This window comes from Scyliorhinus torazame, chromosome 9, assembly GCF_047496885.1.
Source record: "Scyliorhinus torazame isolate Kashiwa2021f chromosome 9, sScyTor2.1, whole genome shotgun sequence".
In the NCBI taxonomy this organism is placed as follows: Eukaryota; Metazoa; Chordata; class Chondrichthyes; order Carcharhiniformes; family Scyliorhinidae; genus Scyliorhinus; species Scyliorhinus torazame.
In genome coordinates, this window is record NC_092715.1 from 234,060,290 (window position 1) to 234,084,023 (window position 23,734).

General features: G+C 42.7%; 1 protein-coding gene across 18 annotated transcripts in view; it reads left to right on the top strand.

The window, feature by feature from the left end:
• LOC140429761 (multiple PDZ domain protein) overlaps positions 1-21,805 on the top strand; it is a 488,055-nt gene extending 466,250 nt beyond the window's left edge. For all 18 annotated transcript variants that reach the window (XM_072517160.1, XM_072517164.1, XM_072517169.1 and 15 more), the window contains 5 exons: positions 8,664-8,786; positions 9,970-10,074; positions 10,328-10,443; positions 16,598-16,721; positions 20,519-21,805. In XM_072517160.1, the coding sequence (XP_072373261.1) occupies positions 8,664-8,786; positions 9,970-10,074; positions 10,328-10,443; positions 16,598-16,721; positions 20,519-20,665 (615 nt within the window). In that variant the 3' untranslated portion in view covers positions 20,666-21,805. The remainder of the gene's footprint in view (positions 1-8,663; positions 8,787-9,969; positions 10,075-10,327; positions 10,444-16,597; positions 16,722-20,518) is intronic.
• The last annotated feature ends 1,929 nt before the right edge of the window (positions 21,806-23,734 follow it).

Genomic DNA, 23,734 nt, shown 5'->3' on the forward strand with positions numbered 1-23,734 from the left:
CCAGCAGTAGTCGCAAAACCACCCCTCGGACATCAGTAGGCACATTTAATACATTCCACTTTTGGGGGTACAACCCAATTGAATCCTCTTTCGTCACATCGAACCATCACTTTTTCTTCCAAATAAATTTTGAATTCTCCCTATTGTTAAATACACAGTCAAAAAAAAAAATGTCTTATCTTAACACATTGCTCATTACCTAACCACACAAATAGTTTGTGTGTTACAACTTTACATATTTTCAGCAGTTATCACAATTTTAACACTAAAGGATAAAGTACAATATCGACACATCCCTTTGTAGCTCTATCCGAGTGCTTTATAAGCCAGCACTGGGGACCAATAGTTATAACATACAAAATATGGAGTGTTAACAACGTCAATAGTATTTGTGATGTTGCGTGCAGTTAAATCAAGAAAACACACTAAACTACCACTATTATACTTTGTTTATTTATCCCATGTTTACCCCCTCTATTAAAACATTCACACAGTTTAGAAAAATCCTCACCTTTGGTGATTGCTGATCAAGTTCTTGAACGGCACATAAATCCCCATTATCATGCATACTGAAATCCTCGTGCTGGTTCATCTGATGCTATGACTTGCCTTCTTTCTCAATCTCTATTTAACTCTGTCAGATTCTGTCCTGCTGCTTTTGGCTAGAAGCTTATCAATTGTATCTGTAGACCTCACTCTTCTCTTTACCATGAGTTATGGTCCAACATCACCCAATCCTTTCCTAATTGTTTTATTACTCACCTGTCTGCCACCTATTTTAATTTAGTGTGCTTTAAACCTCCCTCTTGCTAAAATAAACAGCATTCTTTCGTTATCAATTGGACATCACTATGCCAAGCCATGTTAAGTCCCTTTCTCATACATATATAACAGTCTCTAACAATATACATGACATTTTTTCCTTAATAACTATTACAGCTCTCCAATGCAATATTGTTAGCTGCAATGGTGACAAATTTCCCGCCGTGGCATCAAGCTGCAAAATTGTTTTAAAACTATTGTCATTTAGCATGTGGGGGTTCCTCGTCAGTCGCTGCTGTCTGCCGAGACCCTTAATAACTCCACCGCGTAGTACGTGCCCCATGGAGACCACAGATCATCCATCAGCTGATGTCCAGGACACATGTCCAGTCAGAGATGTGTGACCGAAGGTTTCACTGCTCCGTAATAATTTGATATTTTGATTTGTTTCCAACCTGTAAAGTTTTCCTCTGGGCTCTCATTTAATTCTCTCAAATATGTCGCCAATTGTATCATTTTTCGTTCTTTCCGTTGAGTAATTTTATTTCAACATTTGCAACATAAGTTTTGACATAATTTAAAAATTCCCATTTTCCAGAGCAATGCAGCAACTATTACTCCTACTTGTGGTTTTGTTTGGTAACGCATTTCCTATCTTAACTTGCCCTTTCTCGGGGTCCCATTGAGTAGCATTAGTTTCCCCCCCCCCCCCCGAGTACTATCTAAAAATCTTTAATTTATCTGATAAGTTTAGTACATATCCCAGGCTGCTTTTAAGTGCTCCCCACATTTTAACCCATCTAGCCTACTCCTAGTCCTAGCTTTTTCCCTCCATTCTTCAAACTTGATCCTTCTTTTTCTCTGGAGTGTAGTCCTCGTCCTTCATCCAAACAAGTAGATCTGTATTATTTTTTCCATCTGAAAAATCAAACTAACAGGTCAAGGTTGGAGAGGGCCTTCTTCTTTAATTTGTATTTTCTATTTTTGTTTGGATACTCCAGAAGTGCCCTCGCCAGGACTTCCGAATTTCCTTTGCCACCATTTCTTTCTTTTTTTCTTTTATAACTGGTTTGTTTTCCTGATCATTTATGTATATCATACAGTTGAGGCCTGTTAAGCCTCCTCCTTCTATCACTGCACCCCTGAGTGAGATTCGAAGAATCTCAAACTCCTCCTCTTTTGCTCGTTCAGTGGTCCAATCTGTTCGGAAACTTACCCTGATACATTTCGGGTATTGCTACTGCTTTTACTTCAATTTCTTTATTTTTTATTATGACCAGATTTTTATGAAAGGTAAGTTCCAACCATGACACTTTAACTTTATCATCTGTCCTATCAATGCTGCTAACAGGTTTTAATTCACTGTCTTCCCACTCTACATCGTCACATAATACCAGTAAGTGCAGCAATCCCCTGACACTCATAAACAACATTCCTTTCCCTCTATAGCCTGGCCATCGTCCGGGGTTTTAAATCTGTCTACATAACCCCCGTCCCTGTCTCGGGGTCTTTTTTGGTTCATATTTTTTCCAAATCCATATCCCGGGTCAACCATTAATTTTGTACAACATTCCTTTTTCCCTTGTCCAATTGGTTTGTGGCTATGATCTATCCTGTGGCATGGCATCATTGCAGTGATACAGTCTCTAAACACTGTGAAGCTAATTTTACGTCCCCGGGTCATCCCACCATATTTTACACTATGTACTCCCTCACTAATTGGGACTATAAGTTTGTCACTTCTCCACAATCCTGCACATCCTTTCAGAATTATATCGTCGTGAGCTAGGTTTTCTCTGCAGTAATTACAGTTCGTCATTATCATACCATCCCATATACAATTACACCTCCCAGGGTCAAAATCTATCTTGTGGTCACAAACCTTAATCATTAGTGTTGCCTGATATTTTACAAAACAATTGTGGCAAAACTGAATTTTCCAAATTTCCCTGGGAGCAGCAGCATTTCCCCATCGTTGTCGTTTTAAATGCAGTATCAAATCGCCTGAATACTCTGTATCTGCCATTCTCCTGGGCTTCATATGACTACTCCCTGTCCAAACAATTGGGCTACAAAATGCACCAGATCCTTGACACAATGTTTCATTATGTTCACAATGAATCATTTTAAACTGAGGTCCATTACTAACAGCCCTTGATTTATCAACGCATATTCTCAATTCCTGACTGATTACGTTTCTTTGTTTGCTGCCGATAGGTTGTCTATGGAGTATCATGATCCCTCTATTATTGTTCAGTTATGTCAGATGTTTTAGTTCCGATACAATTTATTTTCCTCCAGGCGCCATGCTTCTCTAATTCAACTGTATGTTTACCCAAATCTTGAACAATTGTGTCTTTATCTTTAACAGCTTCACTGATTACTTTGCCTGTGGTTTTAGTTGATAGCTTCACCCAAACTTCCTCTGTGTTATCAATTGGTTTTAATATCCTAATTTTTCGTGCATCTAATTTTATTAAACCCTTAACTGCAATCAGATTCTCATTTCCTGATACTGCAAGTAATTCTCCTAATCTAACTTCTGGTCTAATATCTTTAGTCCCTAACGCTCCTTCTACCATGTATTTAACATTCTCAACATAATTTTTCCTGCTAGTGACTTTCTTGTGAGTCATCGGGCACTAGGACCCTGGTGAGCTGTGCCATGTCAATTTCAACACGTTAGTTTCAAAGTAATTTCCTGCACAGCTCTGACTGCTCCCGAGTAAAACTTCTTTTTGTATTTATGCTAAGACCAATTTAGTTCTGAACATACTTATATTACTACCTCATAATACTGGTCACATTTCTACCTGCCGTTTATAACTTCTAATTGATCTGAAACTTGGTTTTGCAAAATACAACATTTTAAAAACTACAAACACCAAGGGAAATTCACAAATCCTTATCAAACACACACACACACTCATTCATCCACCCAGATCTTTGATCTCTACTCTGTAGGGCTTCACAAATGCTTATTAAACACACACTCATTTATCCACCGAGATCTTGGATCTCTATACTGTAGGGTTTTAGGTACTCTAACAAAAATTGAGACCCCTCCGTTATGATAAGTCTCTCTTATCTCTTTTTTGCCTCTGTTAATCTTTTCCACTCTCGTTCCATTGCTTCATCTCTCATGACCGTGTTTCAGAGCAAGAGGATTACTCTTAATTGCCATTTTTGTGGATTTCTAACTTCTGTTCCTGGTTCTCCCTTTCAGGTGCACTCTGAAATTAAGGATAAGTACCCTTCCTGGGCCCTATCCAAGGGTACTAAGGCACTATCTTCCTGTTTTAGTTAAGGGTCGATTGGTTATTGGTCTCTTAGGTTTCTAGGCATCTCTATTTCTCTAGGCTTTCCCTCTCAATCTGCCTGACTCTAAGGATGATTTATTTTTTGGCCTCCTTTTACCAGTAATGGATGCAAGATTTTTGGTGCTGTCACCAAGATGTCTTGCAGACTTTTTCTCAGGGCCAGTATCTTCTAGTCTACTGATTTTCACACCCAACCTGAGTTTTATGTCCCCCCCCCCGATCCACAGAATATCCTTACAAAAGTCAATCACACATGACTTTCCAAATTAAACTCGGCAGGTAAAGTTTGACTCACACATAGACTAGAAACTTCTAATATTCGAGCCTTTGTGCCGGTTATAAACTTCTAATATTCTAACCATTGTTTAGGAACTAGAAACGTCTAATATTCTAGCCCCCACTTCACTTAACTAGAATCTCCTGATATTCTAGCCCCACGTTGGGCACCATGAAGTAGAAAACTCACCACTATTCTTAGAATTCCCCCTTTACCAAAATAGGTCAATAAGACATTCTAAATGGTGAACAGCGATTCTCACTCCCTGACTCCTGTGCAGACTTAGGTGGGTGCTATTCAGGTCAATCTATATTTTCAAGTTATTCCCCGGTACAACCCATATCTTCATAGAAGATTTAATTTACTTACCACTTAGTATCCTGGGTCCCACGTTGCTAAGTAAGCAAAGTAGGCTTTGTAATAACCACTGTTTCAGGTTAAAACTTTAAGTTATTTTATTTATATTTTTCTTTTAAAAGATAAAAACACTGTCTTTACATAAAAGTAAAATGATCTTGCTTCTGGATTCACCTGGTTGGTTGAAAAGACCTTCAGGGTCTACCTTGACAATCTCTCTTCTTTATCTTTTGGTTTTCTCCTGATGGACTTGCTGTTCTGCCCGGTTTCTGTGTTCTATCCTTCCCATGACCGAGGGCAGCTATGAGAGCTTCCAAAATTGCTTTATTACCAAATAGTGCCCTTAGCTTGGCAGAACTCTGACCCCGATTTGGGGTTAACTTGTGCTCTCGTGGACACGTATTCTCCGGCTTCCCATATTCAACTGGTGTCAGCAAGGTTTCACACTAAACATTTGTCACCTAATTCAACTGAAGAACCTGGCAATTCTTTAATAACTGCTTACTAAAATAATTAACTTCAAAGAAGGTGCAAAATATTGTTTCTGTCCATGTAACCAGAAGTTCAGTCTGCTTTAACTTGAAAGACGTGCATCAGTTTTACAGCTTGTGCAGTCTCACGCTGTTTTCTTAACGCCTGTTTGATAAACGCTATCTGCATTTCAAAACCTTCTTTTGCTGCTGCTGTTAACCCTTCGTGGGATTTTTCCCTATATTTTCTCATGTACCCTCAGGTCAGGTTTTGCCAGACTTCCATCTTTCAAATGACATATTTTCCCATTTTTACTTTACAGGTGACATGGGTGGAATGCTCATTTGAGGGGTCAGTGCAGACTCGATGGGCTGAATCTGCACTGTAGGGATTCTATAATATATATATCTAAACAAAAAGCAATAATCCTAATAATGACACTTGGGGAACACTGCCGTCTACTGGCCTGAAAAAATAGGCAGCTATCACAACTCACTGTTTTCTGTCCTTAAGCCAATTCTTTTTCTGGCACCAACCCTTTACATCCATGAGTCTAAGCTCTGTTAACCAGCGTTTTATGTGGTACTTTGTCAAATGCTTTCTTAAAATCTATACAGACAGCATCCACCATTTCCCTTCATCATCGTCTTCAATTAGTTCATCAAAAAATCAGCTAGATTTGTCAAAGACAATCTTTTTTATTGAAATCTGTACAGGCTCTCCTTAATTAACTGAAACCTTTCAAAGTGCCTTTGATTTTTTTGTGTGTGATTATTATTTCTAAAACCTTACCCACATACAACCTTCCTGATATTAAACTGACTGGTCTATAGCTACTTGGAATATTCTTAAACCCTTTCTTGAACAAGCATGTCACATTTGTCACTTATCTACCCCCTGGTATCTCCTTCATATCTAGGGTAGACTGGGAAATTGTGCCAAGTGCTTCTGCTATGTCCACCCCTACTTCCCTGAGTAAGCCACCTGGACCAGGCAATTTGAAAATGAAAATCGCTTATTGTCACAAGTAGGCTTCAAATGAAGGTACTGTGAAAAGCCCCTAGTCGCCACATTCCGGCGCCTGTTCGGGGAGGCTGTTACGGGATTTGAGCTCTATGCATGGCTAGCCTTTCCAGTACATCATGCCAATCAATTTTCACCCCATCCATTACCTCTGATCCCTGCATTTACTAATATTTTGTCAGCCTTCTCTTCCTTAGTAAATACCGATACAAAGTACTCATTCAGTATTCTAACCTTCCGCTGCATAACAATCACCCTCTTTGACGACCCCCCACCCCCGCTGCCCCAGGCCAGGTACCACCTAGCCACTTCCTACCTGCTTACTGTTTGAATTCCAGTTAAGTGAAGATTTTTGGGTTCCCTTTAATGTTAACTGCTATTCCAATCTCATATTCCTTCTTTGCCAGTCCTATTTTCCTCTTCGCCCCTCCTTTCAAATTATTGTATTTGACCTGGTTCACACCTGAAGAATTTACCTGACATGCATCCTGCACTTTTTAAAAATTTAATCACAATCTCTACCTCCTTCATCATTTCATCACTTTGGTTTCCCTACTTTACCTTCTTGTGGGAATGCACTTAGCCGTACCTGAAGCGTTTCTTCTTATCCATTGTTCCTTTGAAGGTTTAGCTGTTGATCTTTGTTCCTATTTGCCCTGGCTAACCCTCTCTTATCCTGTTGAAGTTAGATCTCTTCCAATTTAAGAGTTCTACTTTAGATTGTTTGTTGCTTTTCCCCATTAATAAGCTCAACAAGTAGTACTTGCAAGTAGAATGGTAGCATCAGCAGGGTGAACACTTTATTTGATAAATTACAAAAATGTACCAATAACTATTTAGGTGTGATAGAATGTAAAATTGTTTCTACCATGAAAGAGATCACAGGAAAGTGACTGGATTAATTGTGCCGTCTCTGTATCTTCCCTTTTAAGGCTTCCCTTAAAATTTAGCTCTGACATTTGGACACCACTCTTGATCTCCTTTAGCTTAATATATTTTCCTTGTGCCTCATTGCAGAAGTAATTATAGTGTTACAGAGAGGATTTGTGTGTTCCCTTCCAGTCTTTAATCAGGATGTTATATGTAAGCTGTGTGTATTACCTTACCCTCGGAGTGATTTTTCCGAATTTAAAATAAATTCCAGCAGCAGGCTTTTTTTTAAACGAGGAGGTTACTTATTATTCACATTTGCCTGGGATGTTTGAATGCAATGTCTCGATCACTAATTTTTCACACTATCTCACACAAAATTTAGATCAAGGTGAAGTTAAAGTTTTAATTGTAAAAATGGAATTTATAACAATCTTTGTACTAATGCAGACCTTTTGCTTTCTTAGTTGATTGATACTTTAACTGAATTAAAGGTCTTTTAGAAACAAAGGATGGAATTTTCTAGCCCTGCCCTCCCAAACCCGGCGGCATGTTTGGAGACAGCTTGTCATTGATCACTGGGGGGGGGGAAGGGCTGGTGAATTCCACCCAAAGGAATCTCACAAAGCTGCAAAGCCTCAATAGTCAGACGGTTGGTTCTCAGATGGACTTGGAAGCTAGAGAGAGTACAGCAGCACTTTGGTTGCATTAGAAGACTTTCAGCTCTGATGGTTCAGCTGTTTCAGACGTTTATCTCACACACACAGATTTGCTTTGTTAACGTCATATTATACTTTAGTCCCTAACAAGTAGTTTCAGTCACATGACTGCAGGGATATCTCTTCTGGAGATCAGAGTACCATGATATAATAGCAATTGACAATGCCCATTCACTCTTTTCTCTGTCCCAACTTGAGCTCAAATAAAGAAATAAAACCAGAAAATGTTGGAAAAGCTCAACAGGTGTGGCAACACCTGTGGAGAGATAGAGTTAACATTTTGACTCTGTATGACTTCAGTTTTTATTTCAGATTTCCAGCATATGCAGTATTTTTGCTCTTCTTTGAGCTCAAATAGTCTCCTTTGTTCAATTTGGCACTCTGAGGCCAACAATCTATAGATTACACATTTAACAAACGCTGTTTCATCTTTATACAATGGGATGTTTAATCTTCACAGGTACCTGCAATGTTCCCTACTTAGGACCATGTTTCACCAAATAGTGGCCACAGAATCGCTGTTCACAGTTTAATGTCCATTGTCGCATGTTAAGTTTCAACCATTTTCAGAGAGTTTGTGGCCATTTTCAAAGTATGATATATCCAATTCAATATCCAATGTCACACTTGTACTGAGCTTGACAATAGTCATAGTAGAAGTAGAAGTGAAAGCAGATGAGTGAAGCGCAAAGGATCAAGAAAGAAAAAGTGATTGTTGGCAAACAAGATCTGCAAAGACTGACTATCACAGAGGGAGAACGGTCCAATGTGATGATATTGTGAAGACCCCGTTTAAACATAAGAAAGAAGGTGTAAATCTTTTTATTGCCTCCAAATTAATTCATGGGGTGTTGTTGATAATAGGGGCCAATTGATTCACTGGGAATCAGCATTGCAGGAGGAGTAGGTAGTCCCCTTGGAGATGTCCCCATTTTCATTGCAATGATGCAGCCAAATGGAGTAGCTGCCCAGACCCAGAAGCTGCGGGTAAGTCTGCGTGTTCAATTTTTGACTGTAAAATTATTAAGAACTATTTCAGAAAATTCCATTTCATGCATATTGTTTTTCCTATTTTCACATCAACATCTATCATAAATACTTAATATAAAGAAATACCTAAGGATCATTTTCAGTAATGTAGAATTATATAAATATTCGGATAAGGTCTTATTAAAATGTCACAATACCACAGTGTTAAATGTCGATTTTTTTTTTTTCCATCTGAGTTTACTTCTGCTCTCTATTCTTGTTTTCCCACTAATTACTTACCTTGTCTTCAGGATTGACACCACCGCATACAACACAGCTCTGTGTGTTTTTCCATGCTCCATGCTGAACATTATTCACTGTGCAAATGGGTGTATTTAAAGCCTATTTTCTGTACTTTGAAGTTTGTTTTGTTTTCTTTTTGTGATGTTATCCAGCTGGATTAAAGTATCAAAGCACATGTCTTGCAGCACAAACTGCCTGGCCCACCCAAAAAAATGAAGATTGATTTTCAATGTTTAAAACTCAACAACAGTCCGTGTAGTCAGGAAATCATTCAAAAAGAATATCTTAGCAGCAGACTGTTCTGAAATATTCTCTTAGTGATACTGCTGAAGTTGCTGTTCCAGGTGTGCTTTGATTTGAAAATGACTGAGGTCACCAAGCAGATTGCTGAGTACACGAAAGGTTGAGACATGAAATCACCTCCTGTGGGCTCTCATTGTCTTTGCACTGGATGTATTATAACAGCAACACAATGTAAGCACTTCTTAAAAGAGTCCAGTAACCTGCTGAGAAACATGTTTCAATGTTTTTATATTAAGAGAAATTGAATGGTCTGTCCATAATCTTTGAACATTAAAAATTAATCTCCTGTAAGACCATAGGATTTAGGAGCAGAAATAGGCCAGCTGGCCTATTGAGTCTGCTCCGCCATTCAATACCTGATGTGAAATTCCTCAACTCCATTTCCCCGCCTTATCCCCATAGCCATTGATTCCGTTACCTATCCATCAAAGTATGTATGTACAGAGTTGTGTTGTTGCTAAACTTAGTCTGTGGACAATTGATTGTGTAATTCAGGTCTGCTTTCTGTAACCTTACACTCATCAGATACCAGCAAAAGGTATGTTAACAAGCTGATAGAGCGACTAGTTTTTAATCCTAGTGTTATTAATTATAGGTTGGAGACAGGATTGTAAGTATTTGTGGAAAACCTACAGAGGATTTAACTCATTCCCAGGCTGTCAGCATACTGAAGAGTGCTTCAGGTCATATAGAATTACAGGTATGACAAAGCATAGAGTTTTTACAACACAGAAAGAGGCCTTTCCGCCTAACATGTCCACGCCGGCATTATGTCCTTCAGTGGGTATTTGCCAACAATCTTTTGTTTCTTTTCGATCTTCATTGGTGGATTGATCTACTTAATTTCTGACTCAATTATATGTCAAAATATTCTTACATTATTTGGCTTTTACACTGCTAAACATCTCTGACATCACTATGCTTTCTAAATCCACCGTAATGTTTGTTTATAGGTGGTTGCAGGTGGTGATGTTAGTGTGATAACTAGTCAGCAACAGGAACATACTGCTGCAACTACACTTTCTCTCTCAGGACTGACAGCAAGCAGCATCCTTCATGATGACTTAGGGTAAGTATTTTGTATTTACTGCACACAATATATGGCAGAAGTATTGTTAGAAAACTAAAGCATTGAGCTGGTGTAGATCACATTGTCCTTTCAACATCAAGTAATATGATTTTTAATAGAGACTGCATTGAACAGTATGTGCCTCATTCCATTCCTATATTTGCAGTTGTAAGCGCAAATCACGTGTACTGGCATTTATTCCTGTTCCCACACACTTGCCTCTGGAACCCTCCTAGAATTTACAACAACTTGCATTTCTCTGGCACCTTTAACATAATAGAATGACCAAAAGTACACCTCAGAGGCATTCTAAAGCAAAATAGGTCCCTGAGCCATATAGAGAGATACTGGAGCAGATGACGGAAATATTAGTCAAAGAGCTGCCAAGTTTAAGGAGTGTCTTCAAGGGGGAAACGGAAGTGGAGAGGTTTAGAGAGGGAATTCAGAGCTTAGGGTTAGACATCTGGGGCGACATTCTCCGACCCCCCGCCGGGTCGGAGAATCGCCGGGGGCTGGCGTGAATCCCGCCCCCGCCGGTTGCCGAAGTCTCCGGCACCGGATATTCGGCGGGGGCAGGAATCGCGCCGCGCCGGTTGGCGGGCCCCCCCGCTCGATTCTCCGGCCCGAATGGGCCGAAGTCCCGCCGATAAATTGCCTGTCCCGCCGGCGTAAATTAAATCACCTACCTTACCGGCGGGACAAAGCGGCGTGGGTGGGCTCCGGGGTCCTGGGGGGGGGGGGGGCGGGGCGATCTGGCCCCGGGGGGTGCCCCACGGTGGCCTGGTCGCGATCGGGGCCCAACGATCCGCGGGCGGGCCTGTGCCACTCTTTCCCTTCCGCCTCCGCCACGGTCTCCACCATGGCGGAGGTGGAAGAGACTCCCTCCACTGCGCATGCGTGGGAAACTCAGCGGCCGCTGACGCTCCCGCGCATGCGCCGCCCGGAGATGTCATTTCCGCGCCAGCTGGCGGGGCAACAAAGGCCGTTTCCGCCAGCTGGCGGGGCGGAAATTCCTCCGCCGTCGGCCTAGCCCCTCAATGTTGCCACCTTCTGCATTCCGCACCTTTGGGGCGGCACGATGCCCGTCTGATTGGCGCTGTTTTGGGCGCCAGTAGGTGGACATCGCGCCGTTTCCGGAGAAGTTCGCCCCAGAAGTCATAGCCACCAACGATTAAAATTGGGTAAGCTTAGGCCAGAATTAGACGAACAAGAACAAAAAGAACAAAGAAATGTACAGCACAGGAACAGGCCCTTCGGCCCTCCAAGCCCATGCCGACCATGCTGCCCGACTAAACTACAATCTTCTACACTTCCTGGGTCCATATCCCTCTATTCCCATCCTATTCATGTATTTGTCAAGATGCCCCTTAAATGTCACTATCGTCCCTGCTTCCACCACCTCCTCCGGTAGCGAGTTCCAGGCACCCACTACCCTCTGCGTAAAAAACTTGCCTCGTACATCTACTCTAAACCTTTCCCCTCTCACCTTAAACCTATGCCCCCTAGTAATTGACCCCTCTACCCTGGGGAAAAGCCTCTGGCTATCCACTCTGTCTATGCCCCTCATAATTTTGTAGACCTCTATCAGGTCTCCCCTCAACCTCCTTCGTTCCAGTGAGAACAAACCGAGTTTATTCAACCGCTCCTCATAGCTAATGCCCTCCATACCAGGCAACATTCTGGTAAATCTCTTCTGTACCCTCTCTAAAGCCTCCACATCCTTCTGGTAGTGTGGCGACCAGAATTGAACACTATACTCCCAAGTGTGGCCTAACTAAGGTTCTATACAGCTGCAACATGACTTGCCAATTCTTATACTCAATGCCCCGGCCAATGAAGGCAAGCATGCCGTATGCCTTCTTGACTACCTTCTCCACCTGTGTTGCCCCTTTCAATGACCTGTGGACCTGTACTCCTAGATCTCTTTGACTTTCAATACTCTTGAGGGTTCTACCATTCACTGTATATTCCCTACATGCATTAGTCCTTCCAAAATGCATTACCTCACATTTGTCCGGATTAAACTCCACCTGCCATCTCTCCGCCCAAGTCTCCAAACAATCTAAATCCTGCTGTATCCTCTGACAGTCCTCATCGCTATCCGCAATTCCACCAACCTTTGTGTCGTCTGCAAACTTACTAATCAGACCAGTTACATTTTCCTCCAAATCATTTATATATACTACAAAGAGCAAAGGTCCCAGCACTGATCCCTGTGGAACACCACTGGTCACAGCCCTCCAATTAGAAAAGCATCCTTCCATTGCTACTCTCTGCCTTCTATGACCTGGCCAGTTCTGTATCCACCTTGCCAGCTCCCCCCTGATCCCGTGTGACTTCACCTTTTGTACTAGTCTACCATGAGGGACCTTGTCAAAGGCCTTACTGAAGTCCATATAGACAACATCCACTGCCCTACCTGCATCCATCATCTTAGTGACCTCCTCGAAAAACTCTATCAAGTTAGTGAGACACGACCTCCCCTTCACAAAACATTGCTGCCTCTCACTAATACGTCCATTTGCTTCCAAATGGGAGTAGATCCTGTCTCGAAGAATTCTCTCCAGTAATTTCCCTACCACTGAAGTAAGGCTCACCGGCCTGTAGGTCCCTGGATTATCCTTGCTACCCTTCTTAAACAGAGGAACAACATTGGCTATTCTCCAGTCCTCCGGGACATCCCCTGAAGACAGTGAGGATCCAAAGATTTCTGTCAAGGCCTCAGCAATTTCCTCTCCAGCCTCCTTCAGTATTCTGGGGTAGATCCCATCAGGCCCTGGGGACTTATCTACCTTAATATTTTTTAAGACACCCAACACCTCGTCTTTTTGGATCTCATTGTGTCCCAGGCTATCTACACACCCTTCTCCAGACTCAACATCGACCAATTTCTTCTCTTTGGTGAAGACTGATGCAAATATTCATTTAGTACCTCGCCCATTTCCTCTGGCTCCACACATAGATTCCCTTGCCTATCCTTCAGTGGGCCAACCCTTTCCCTGGCTACCCTCTTGCTTTTTATGTCCGTGTAAAAAGCCTGGGATTTTCCTTAACCCTGTTTGCCAATGACTTTTCGTGACCCCTTCAGGCCCTCCTGACTCCTTGCTTAAGTCCCTTCCTACTTTCCTTATATTCCACGCAGGCTTCGTCTGTTCCCAGCCTTTTAGCCCTGACAAATGACTCCTTTTTCTTTTTGACGAGGCCTACAATATCTCTCGTTATCCAAGGTTCCCGAAAATTGCCGTATTTATCCTTCTTCCTCACAGGAACATGCCGGTCCTGAATTCCTTTCAACTGACACTTGAAAGCCTCCCACATGTCAGATGTTGATTTGCCCTCAAACATCTGCCCCCAATCTATGTTCTTCAGTTCCCGCCTAATATTGTTATAATTAGCCTTCCCCCAATTTAGCACATTCATCCTAGGACCACTCTTACCCTTGTCCACCAGTACTTTAAAACTTACTGAATTGTGGTCACTGTTACCGAAATGCTCCCCTACTGAAACATCTACCACCTGGCTGGGCTCATTCCCCAATACCAGGTCCAGTACCGCCCCTTCCCTAGTTGGACTGTCTACATATTGTTTTAAGAAGCCCTCCTGGATGCTCCTTACACACTCCGCCCTGTCTAAGCCCCTGGCACTAAGTGAGTCCCAGTCAATATTGGGGAAGTTGAAGTCTCCCATCACCACAACCCTGTTGTTTTTACTCTTTTCCAAAATCTGTCTACCTATCTGCTCCTCTATCTCCCGCTGGCTATTGGGAGGCCTGTAGTAAACCCCCAACATTGTGACTGCACCCTTCTTATTCCTGATCTCTACCCATATAGCCTCACTGCCCTCTGAGGTGCCCTCCCGCAGTACAGCTGTGATATTCTCCTGAACCAGTAGCGCAACTCCGCCTCCCCTTTTACATCCCCCTCTATCCCGCCTGAAACATCTAAATCCTGGAACGTTTAGCTGCCAATCCTGCCCTTCCCTCAACCAGGTCTCTGTAATGGCAACAACATCATAGTTCCAAGTACTAATCCAAGCTCTCAGTTCATCTGCCTTACCCGTAATACTTCTTGCATTAAAACATATGCACTTCAGGCCACCAGACCCGCTGTGTTCAGCAACTTCTCCCTGTCTGCTCTGCCTCAGAGCCCCACTGTCCCTATTCCCTAGTTCTCCCTCAATGCTCTCACCTTCTGACCTATTGCTCCCGTGCCCACCCCCCCGCCATACTAGTTTAAACCCTCCCGTGTGACAATAGCAAACCTCGCGGCCAGGATATTTATGCCTCTCCGGTTTAGATGCAACCCGTCCTTATATAGGTCACACCTGCCCCGGAAGAGCTCCCAGTGGTCCAGATAACGGAAACCCTCCCTCCTACACCAGCTGTTTAGCCACGTGTTTAGCTGCTCTATCTTCCTATTTCTAGCCTCACTGGCACGTGGCACAGGGAGTAATCCCGAGATTACAACCCTAGAGGTCCTGTCTTTTAACTTTCTGCCTAGCTCCCTGAACTCCTGCTGCAGGACCTCATGCCCCTTCCTGCCTATGTCGTTAGTACCAATATGTACAACGACCTCTGCCTGTTTGCCCTCCCCCTTCAGGATGCCCTCTACCCGTTCGGAGACATCCTGGACCCTGGCACCAGGGAGGCAACATACCATCCTGGAGTCTCTTTCACGTCCACAGAAGCACCTATCTGTGCCCCTGACTATAGAGTCCCCTATTACTATTGCTCTTCTGCGCTTTGACCGGGAATACGAGGAATGCAGATATCTTTGCGGATTGCAAGGCTGGTGGAGATTACAGAGAAAGAGTTGGAAATTTGAAAATGAAGGCATTGCTTAACCACGAGCCAGTTTGAGTCAGCGAGCAAGGGTGATGGGTGAATGGGATTTGGTGTGAATTAGGACACTGGATGCAGAGTTTTGGGTGACTAAGTTTACGGAGGGTAAGTTTGGGAGGCCGATCAGGAATGCATTGAAATAGTCAAGTCTGGAGGTAGCAAAGGTGTGGATGAGGGTTTCGGTAGTAGAAAGCTGATATTGATGCTCAGTGGGGAGATGTTATGGAGGTGTACATAGACAGTCTGATGTGGATAAATGGTTGAAAGCTTGTTTTGTGTCAACTCTGACACAAGGTTGCAAGCAGTCTGGTTCAGCCTCACAGTTTCTGAAATCTCTTCCCACTGTGAGTGCGTTTTAATGCATGAAAATTGGTACCACCCCAGAGTGAGAGCAGGGTTGGAGGAGGGGGTGGGATGAACGAGTTGTTGAGCAATGGGGCAGATAAGTTGAAAACATTTAAAGCTGGGATAGATAGATTTTTGGTGTCTCAGGAACTGGATATGGGAACTGGCAGGAAAATGGAGTTGAAGCCCAAGATCAACCATAATTGAATGGCAGAGGAGGCTCGATATGCCATGTAGTCTACTCCTTCTATTTATGTTTGTAGGAGAGGGGGAGAATTGTTGAGCAGATGCAGGGGGAGTCGATGAGCAGGTGCGCGGGGAGTCAGTGAGCAGGAGCCAATAGTTTTTTGGGCCAATGTTTTTTTTCCCCACAACTGTTCTGAAGATTGTAGGACCTCAGAGCTAGGAATTGTGTGTAATAATTGTGCCTCTGCATGTAATGGAGCCTCGACCCATAGGTTGCAGACCCATGCCCTAGTGAGAGGATGGAGACGGTGGCTAGGGAGCAGTTTGTGCCAGGAACCAAAGATGATAGCTTCAGTCTTGACAATATGTATTTGGCACGGTAGCACAGTGGTTAACACTGTTGCTTCACAGTGCCAGGGTCCCAGGTTTGATTCCCGGCTTGAGTCACTATCTGTGCAGAGTCTGCACGTTCTCCCCGTGACTGCATGGGTTTCCTTCGGGTGCTCCGGTTTCCTCCCACAAGTCCCGAAAGACGTGCTGTTAGGTGAATTGGACATTCTGAATTCTCCCTCAGTGATTCTCAAAGTAACTTCATTGCAGTGTTAATGTAAGCCAACTTATGAAAATAATAAAGATTATTATTATTTGTCTAATTTGGATTATAGCATGGAGCTTTCCCACCAAACCCAGAAAATCCAGACACAAGGTTGCATGTTTGGGATGTGGAGTAGGCTGAGGGAAAAATGTGCAATACTTAAAATCATTGTTTCTATTATTCTTCAGTCCTCCACAATATAAAACAATTACTTTGGACAGAGGTGCTGATGGCCTGGGTTTTAGCATTGTTGGTGGATATGGCAGCCCTCATGGAGACCTGCCTATTTATGTCAAGACTGTATTTGCAAAGGTAAGCAGACAGTGAAGATGTTCTGAATTTTGAAGCTCTATTACTACAAATGCCTCTTTTTATACAGTGTCAGAGGCATGTTAATGCATTTTAGCTTACCATTAAACTAATCTGAGGCACAGGTCAAGATTTCAACAGCCAACGAGAGGTAGGTTCGGGAGGTGGGGTGGGGAGATGAACCTCTGAAAAGTGATGTCAGGCCAGAAATTCGACATGATCTCATCCACTCCTGGGTTTGGCCTAAGCGGGTTTGCAGGCAAGCAGGAAATCCCAGTGGAGCTGTCAGCCAAATAATTTAAATTGCCAATTAACTGAGAATTTAACCTAGCATTCTGACTTTAACAGCCAGCAACAGATTTTCCAAGTATGTGGAATCCGCCAGACTCAACCTGGCGAGTGTTTAAGGGGAGTGCTTCTTCAGTGAAGCTGACATGCTTGGGAGACGTCAGACAGTGATTCTGAAGAGCTGCAGCAGCCATGCCGATGTCAGATGCTGGCGCTCACAGCACGTTTGAGAACGTGCTTTCAGTGGTTGACAGGTGATTTTGACTTCTTGGAAGTCACTTCACTCCCCTTGATTCAAACCTCCGTGCTGTCAGTCTTCACTGCAGCATTGAAGCAGCTTATGCATCGCTACCTTAGACCTCTGAGGAATAACAGGAGCAACACACTCGCACCCACCAGGAGCAGCATCAGCAGTGCCTTCTCCTCAGCTACATGCCATTCGACAGGACAAAGGGGAAGAGAACTGAGTTCCAGCTCAAAGGAACCAGAGACACAACACAGGCTCTACAGGCAGAGGACCATCACTCTTGACATAAGTGAGCACCAGTGCTGCATGAGGCTCAGGCTTTCAACTAGATCATTGCCAACATCTGCAGCTTCCTGGAGCAATGCCTCCTTCTCTGTGGACCAACTGGGCAGACAATAACAGTGGCCACTAAGCTTGTTGTCATGGGACAGCCCCCCATCCCTCCCAGTTTTCTTCCACTCCCAGGAGATCTGCACTGCAAGAGTATGAGATCTGGATTGTGTGGAGAAGAGCGATAGACAACATTTGTGGAAGATGACGGAGGCATGGTTGTCAGAGGGCACAAAGATATTGAGAATTTGTTTCCCTTCAGTCCGGATGAAATGATCAATCGAACACCAAGTCACTTCAACATACGTTTATTCACGGCCGGGGCTGCACCACCGTATTTCGGAGAGTTACAGTAGCAAGCCAAAGTTAATACATCCGACAGTAGCTTATATACAATATATGACACTGTTTCTTTTCTGAGGACGGCCCCCTTAGAGGAGGCCTAAATTACCGCATTCTGTTGCTCTCAGCTTAGTTATAGTTATCTTTAGAATTAGGAACCATTCCCAAGGCTGTATCTTGTTACTGCAAACTGTCTAGTGCAAAAGCAGAAGCAATTACAAAGCCTTGACATTCCAGTTTACACAAAGCTCTATTTGACATTCCATTTTCCCATCGGGCTCTATTCTATCTTGAGCCAAACTCTCAATATGGTGAATGTCAGTGTTGGCTGTTCAGATAGGGATGTGAGGAGGTACCTTGTTGCTACCACAGTATGTCTTAACCCGTCTACGGTGGACAAGCGGTTGCAAGTCTACTTGTTTAAATCAAACGGTTTTTATTCGCATTCATACAATGTTATGGTTACACAATCACACCATCAACTTAAGTTATACTACAGAGTATAACAGGTTCATCCAAGACCTTGTCTTAACCTCTTCGTTATCCGCCTTTATCCGTGTGCTGCACCCTGTAGTCCTCAGTGTCCAGTCCTTGATCTGGTCTGTTCCTGGCTCTGGTCTTCCTTTGGTTGGTAGAGGGATGGCCTTCCTCGTGTTGGCCGGTCAAGGTCACCGTTGTTCCGTTGCTGCTGCGGAGAGTGATTCTAAAATGGTGCAGCACCGTTTCACCTGCTTGGATTTCACGTCCCTTTTGACGGTCTCTGGGTCATTGCCAATCAGTTGATCAGGGTTCGATCACCTGATCGATCAAGACCAATCAGGGGCTGCCACATCAATTTTGGGGTGGACAATGGCCATGTCTGCAAGTGTTGGGGGCAGGTAGGCCGTTCCAAATAAGGAGTTTAGGTGCCACCGTATCTGGTAAACAAGTGTGATTGACAGGATAGTTCAATTGTTCTTTGGATGGCCTGGAAGTGGCCTTTTTCCTGGGTATTTGGAGAGTCTGGGCTGCAGTTTATTCATCAGTGTTTATTTGAGCTGCAGCCTGCTTGTCCTTAAACATGGCCAATCCTATGCAGGACGCCATCTTAGGTGGCCGTTCGGCCACAACCTGGAGAGAGAGGAATAATGGAGCTGCAGAGTAGTGCAAGAAAATGCTGAGAAAGTGACACTTGGCACCTGAATAAGTGATGCCATGCACCTTTCCTGACCACCTGAGGTTTTTGAATCTCTTGGGGCACTGTCTTCATTTTCAAGGGACCACACTCCTGCTGCTCACTTGATTGGCCACTAGTATCCATGCCTGCTTGTTTGGGAGGCTGACCTTTTTTCCTCATCCTCATCCTTGGCAAACATGTTCTCAACTTCAATCACTCAGATCCTGCAGCATGATGGTCAGAGTCCTGTCTCCTTTCTTTCCTGTGGTTGCTAAAGCGTCAGGAATGAATGTACAGTTTAGCCATTCCGACCCCTGTCAAAGTCCCATTAATTAGAAAGCCTTCCTTTGACTGCTTTAACATGTCATCCTACCTGTCTTTGCTAATTGATCAAAAATCCAGAAGCAGGATGCGACTGCCATGGTCCCTGACCCACAGCCAACAATACCCCCACTATGTACTGGTGTGTTGAGATAAATTACTGCCCATAATGCCAGAAGTATTCATTTAAAAAGAAAATAAATTTAGAGTGCACAATTCATTTTTTCCAATTAAGGGGCAAGTTACCATGGCCAATCCACCTACCCTGCACATCTTTGGGTTGCGGGGGCGAAACCCACGCAAACACGGGGAGAATTTGCAAACTCCACACAGACAGTGACCCAGAGCCGGGATCGAACCTGGGACCTCGGCGTCGTGAGGCTCAATGCTAACCACTGTTGCACCGTTCTGCCCAAGAAGTATTTATATTTCATACTTGATTATGTTCCATTGGCTGGGTTACTATATCTCAGCGGGGTGGTATTTAATACTACACTTGATCTCAATGTTCCTGCATTATGCAGGGAAAGGTGGGTGGGGAGGGAAATCAGCCAGGTGTACACTTCCCAATTGCGATCCAGTTTGCCATAGTGGAATCCATAGCCTTGGAGAGCAACTGAAGACAGAATGTGACAGTGCAATCATGTCAACGCTCACTGCCAAGCTCAGGTATGATGAATAGTTATTTGGTGGACGGTACCGATGAGCACCCATGAAACCCACAACGAGATTCTCTGGCCTCCCTGCGGCTTGTTTCTCGGCCGGGAAGCAGCCCGTAGAACCAGAACCAGAAGATCCCGCCGGTTTGATCACCCGGAAGATCTCACCCCTAATCTTCTGGAAGAATGGAACGGAAAATTAATTTCCGAAAGTTTGTTTCTTAATTACATGTGGCAACAAGCTGTATTCCAGAAATTTCATTTTGAAAGACATGGTAACTGCACAAGTTACTGTGGCATTTCCATCAATTACAGTAACCAAAGAAATTAAGCTCAATGCAGCATTGATCCCTCACATCTGCCAGATTATTCACTTCAGTTCGGAGATTCATGAGTTACAAAATGAGTTTCATGTCAGTGTAAACCTGTTCTGATCTAAAGGTATTCTAACTTTTAGGGGGCAGCTGCTGAAGATGGACATTTGAAACGTGGAGATCAAATAATTGCTGTCAATGGGCAAAGCCTCGAGGGTGTAACACATGAAGAAGCTGTTGGTATTCTGAAGCGCACAAAGGGGACAGTAACACTAACAGTACTTTCTTAATGTATATTGCTCAAATGTTTATTCTGTTTACTTTATGAACAAGATTAAATAGATGTTGTGTTTGGTGGATAGCTCTAATAATTTTATAGACTGCAATTTGTAATACCATAGCTTTCTTCCGCTGAGGACTATTAGGTAATATTCAGAAGGATTCTACAAAACGGAAAAACACAATAATGCAAATGTGCCCTGTGAGCTAACTATAAATGCTTAGTTAGTGTCAGTTCAATGTTTCTATTTTTAATTTGGAAGGGGGAGATAGTGGGTAGTGATACTGTCACTGGACTAGTAATCCACAGACCCAGGATCATGCTCTGGGGATTCGAGTTCAAATCCCACCAAGGCAGGTGGTGAAATTTGAATTAAAGGTCTATGATGACCATGAAGGGACAGCACAGCACGGTGGTACAGTGGTTAGCACTGCTGCCTCACGGCACTGAGGACCCGGGTTCGATCCCAGCCACGGGTCCCTGTTCGTGTGAAGTTTGCACATTCTCCCTGTGTTTGCGTGGGTCTCATCCTCACAACCCAAATATCTGCAGGCTAGGTGGATTGACCATGCTAAATTGCCCCTTAATTGGAAAAAAAATTGGGTACTTTAAATTTATTTAAAGAATAATGACCATGAAACCATTGTTGATTGTCGGGGAAATCCATCTGCTTCATTATTGTCGTTTAGGGAAGGTAGTCTGCCACACCTACTCTGAGCTACATGGGACTTCAGAACCACAGCAATGTGGTTGACTTTTAAATGCCCTCTGAAATGTCCTAGCAAACCACTCAGTTCAAAGGCAATTAGGGACAGGCAATAAATGTTCATCTGAAAGAAAGAAAAAAATCAGATAATCAGTGAGTTGCAAAATTGAAGAAATTTGAAACATAGCAAACAGACTGCCATAGTATTTTTGGACATCCTGTTCAGGAGTTTTATTGTGGGATGTACATGACAGCTTGATACACCATGCTGTTTACAGTACCTTTTCAGATGCAACAGAATTTTTAATTTTGCTCCCAAATTTACTTATTTGGCTATTTTAGGCGTTAACATGGTTCAACAATTACTGTGTAACCTCTGTTGTTTTCTGCTCCAAAATTGTCATCAAAAATTTTACAACTCATTAAAAATGTGTTTGTGTGAAATGTCGAGTTATCTTGAAATAGCTGATTATGATGGATCATCTCACTAGCACCACTTAAAAAACTGTCAAAGAGTGATTAATATCTGGAATGGCAGTGATGGAGGCAATACTCTGCAATCGTTGAACAGTCAGATGTCATGATGGGTATCTTTGGAACACTGAGCTGGATTAACCAAATTGTCTCCCTCTGCTGTGGTTAACTTTGTAAATGTGTTTTTTCTTTGCTCCCAATTATGTACTGTGCAAGGGCTGTAACAGAGAATGGAAATAAAACACCATTCAATCCCTTTTATTGGAGATATCAAGCTCGTTCCCAAAACTAGATTTTGCCAAAATTGAAATTGGTTTGCTTGAGGAGAAATATTTGTGTTAAGTCCGAAGGTAGAGTGCTAATTTTATTTTTGGCTTAGCTTCAAGTTGTAACTCCTGTGTCTTATGCAGAAAGGAAAATCAGAGAACAAAATTGTTGAAGGGTGAAAGAAAATCAAGAAAAGCATCACCAAGTGCTTTATCAAGTGTGGAGGAAAACAGCTGAAATGCTTCATAAACAGATTGAGCTATTTTGCAAAAAGTGAGGTAAAGATTGACGCCTGATGTGTCCATTTTGCAGGTGTTAAATGAGTGTAACAGTGATCAAATTCAGCATCTAACTTAGGTTGTGAGATTTTTTTTTCAGGGACGCTGAAGCCCCATTATGGAGCTTCACTGATATTCAATATCACAGAGCAGGAGTTGTAAGATGTTTTTAAAATTAAAAATCCTTGCTGTGGAGCTTTTAACGCTCTGCAATCTCCATCCCAGGACAGAACTTTAGGCAAAGCAAGTGACCAAAAAGATTTTTTTCAAATAGGTAACTGCCCTCGGGAGTGCCTGCAACTCGAATAATGGGGCCCAAACTCAATTTCAGGCCTGTCTTAAACCTCCCAGTTCAGGTGCGTATTGGATCTGTATCCTCTCTGTCACGCCTAAAGCTGAGTGCCGACAATTTTAAATTCCAGTGACTGTTATGTAAATAATCACAGCAGTCGTTGTCCACACAACAGCCATTATTCACACAGCAATGAATTAAGTGACCAGTTAATTTGCTTTATTTTTGAAGAAAGGGGGGAAATAAACTGATAAACTATGGACAATAAGGTTTGCAGTTCTAAATAATGCATTTTGGCCAAATATTTTAGCTACCATCAATTGACTGTGCCTGCTTCTGAATTTTTGGAAACGTGTGGGGTAATGATATTTTCACCCAAGTCTGCTGCCTCCCAAGCAAATGTAATAGCTGTAACAGTGTTTTTAAGACTAATCAGCTCAGCATAGAAAATAAGTTCTCTATGGTAAGTGTTTTCTGTCTTCATAAATTGGCAGGTAATCTGGCAGAGAGTGGTGAATCACCCACCAGACATAAAGCCCATAGTTGTCATTCTTTTCACATCAATGGAATGAGAATCCAGTAGATTCCATCAGAGACAGTTGTTTCATTTTTGCCAATTTATGGTCCACAGGTTAAGATGAAAATCTATCCCTATGAATTTAACAGTATTATAAAGCAATTTAAACTATTATGTATTTTAATAAATATTGCATTTTCACACTAGTGTATTTTACTATATATTTATATAAACTTAAAAGGTAAATGTTGTAGCTGTCTGCCTCACAATTATTTGATCAAAGTTCCTGGATTTACTGCTTCAACAGTACCTTTAGAAACTGAGTGTTGGTGATTGTGTCCTGTCCATCATTTGCAACGGTGCCAATGGATTACTGCTTACTGTATGTTCTGAGGTTTGTGACTTGAGCCATCATGTGGCGTTTCCAGTGGCATATATTGAAACGTTTTTTAAAAAATATTTGTATTAAAGTTTTTACATTTTATACACTGTACACTCGTTAAAGGTAATGCGACGGTTACAATTTACAAGTTCTTTTTCTGTGT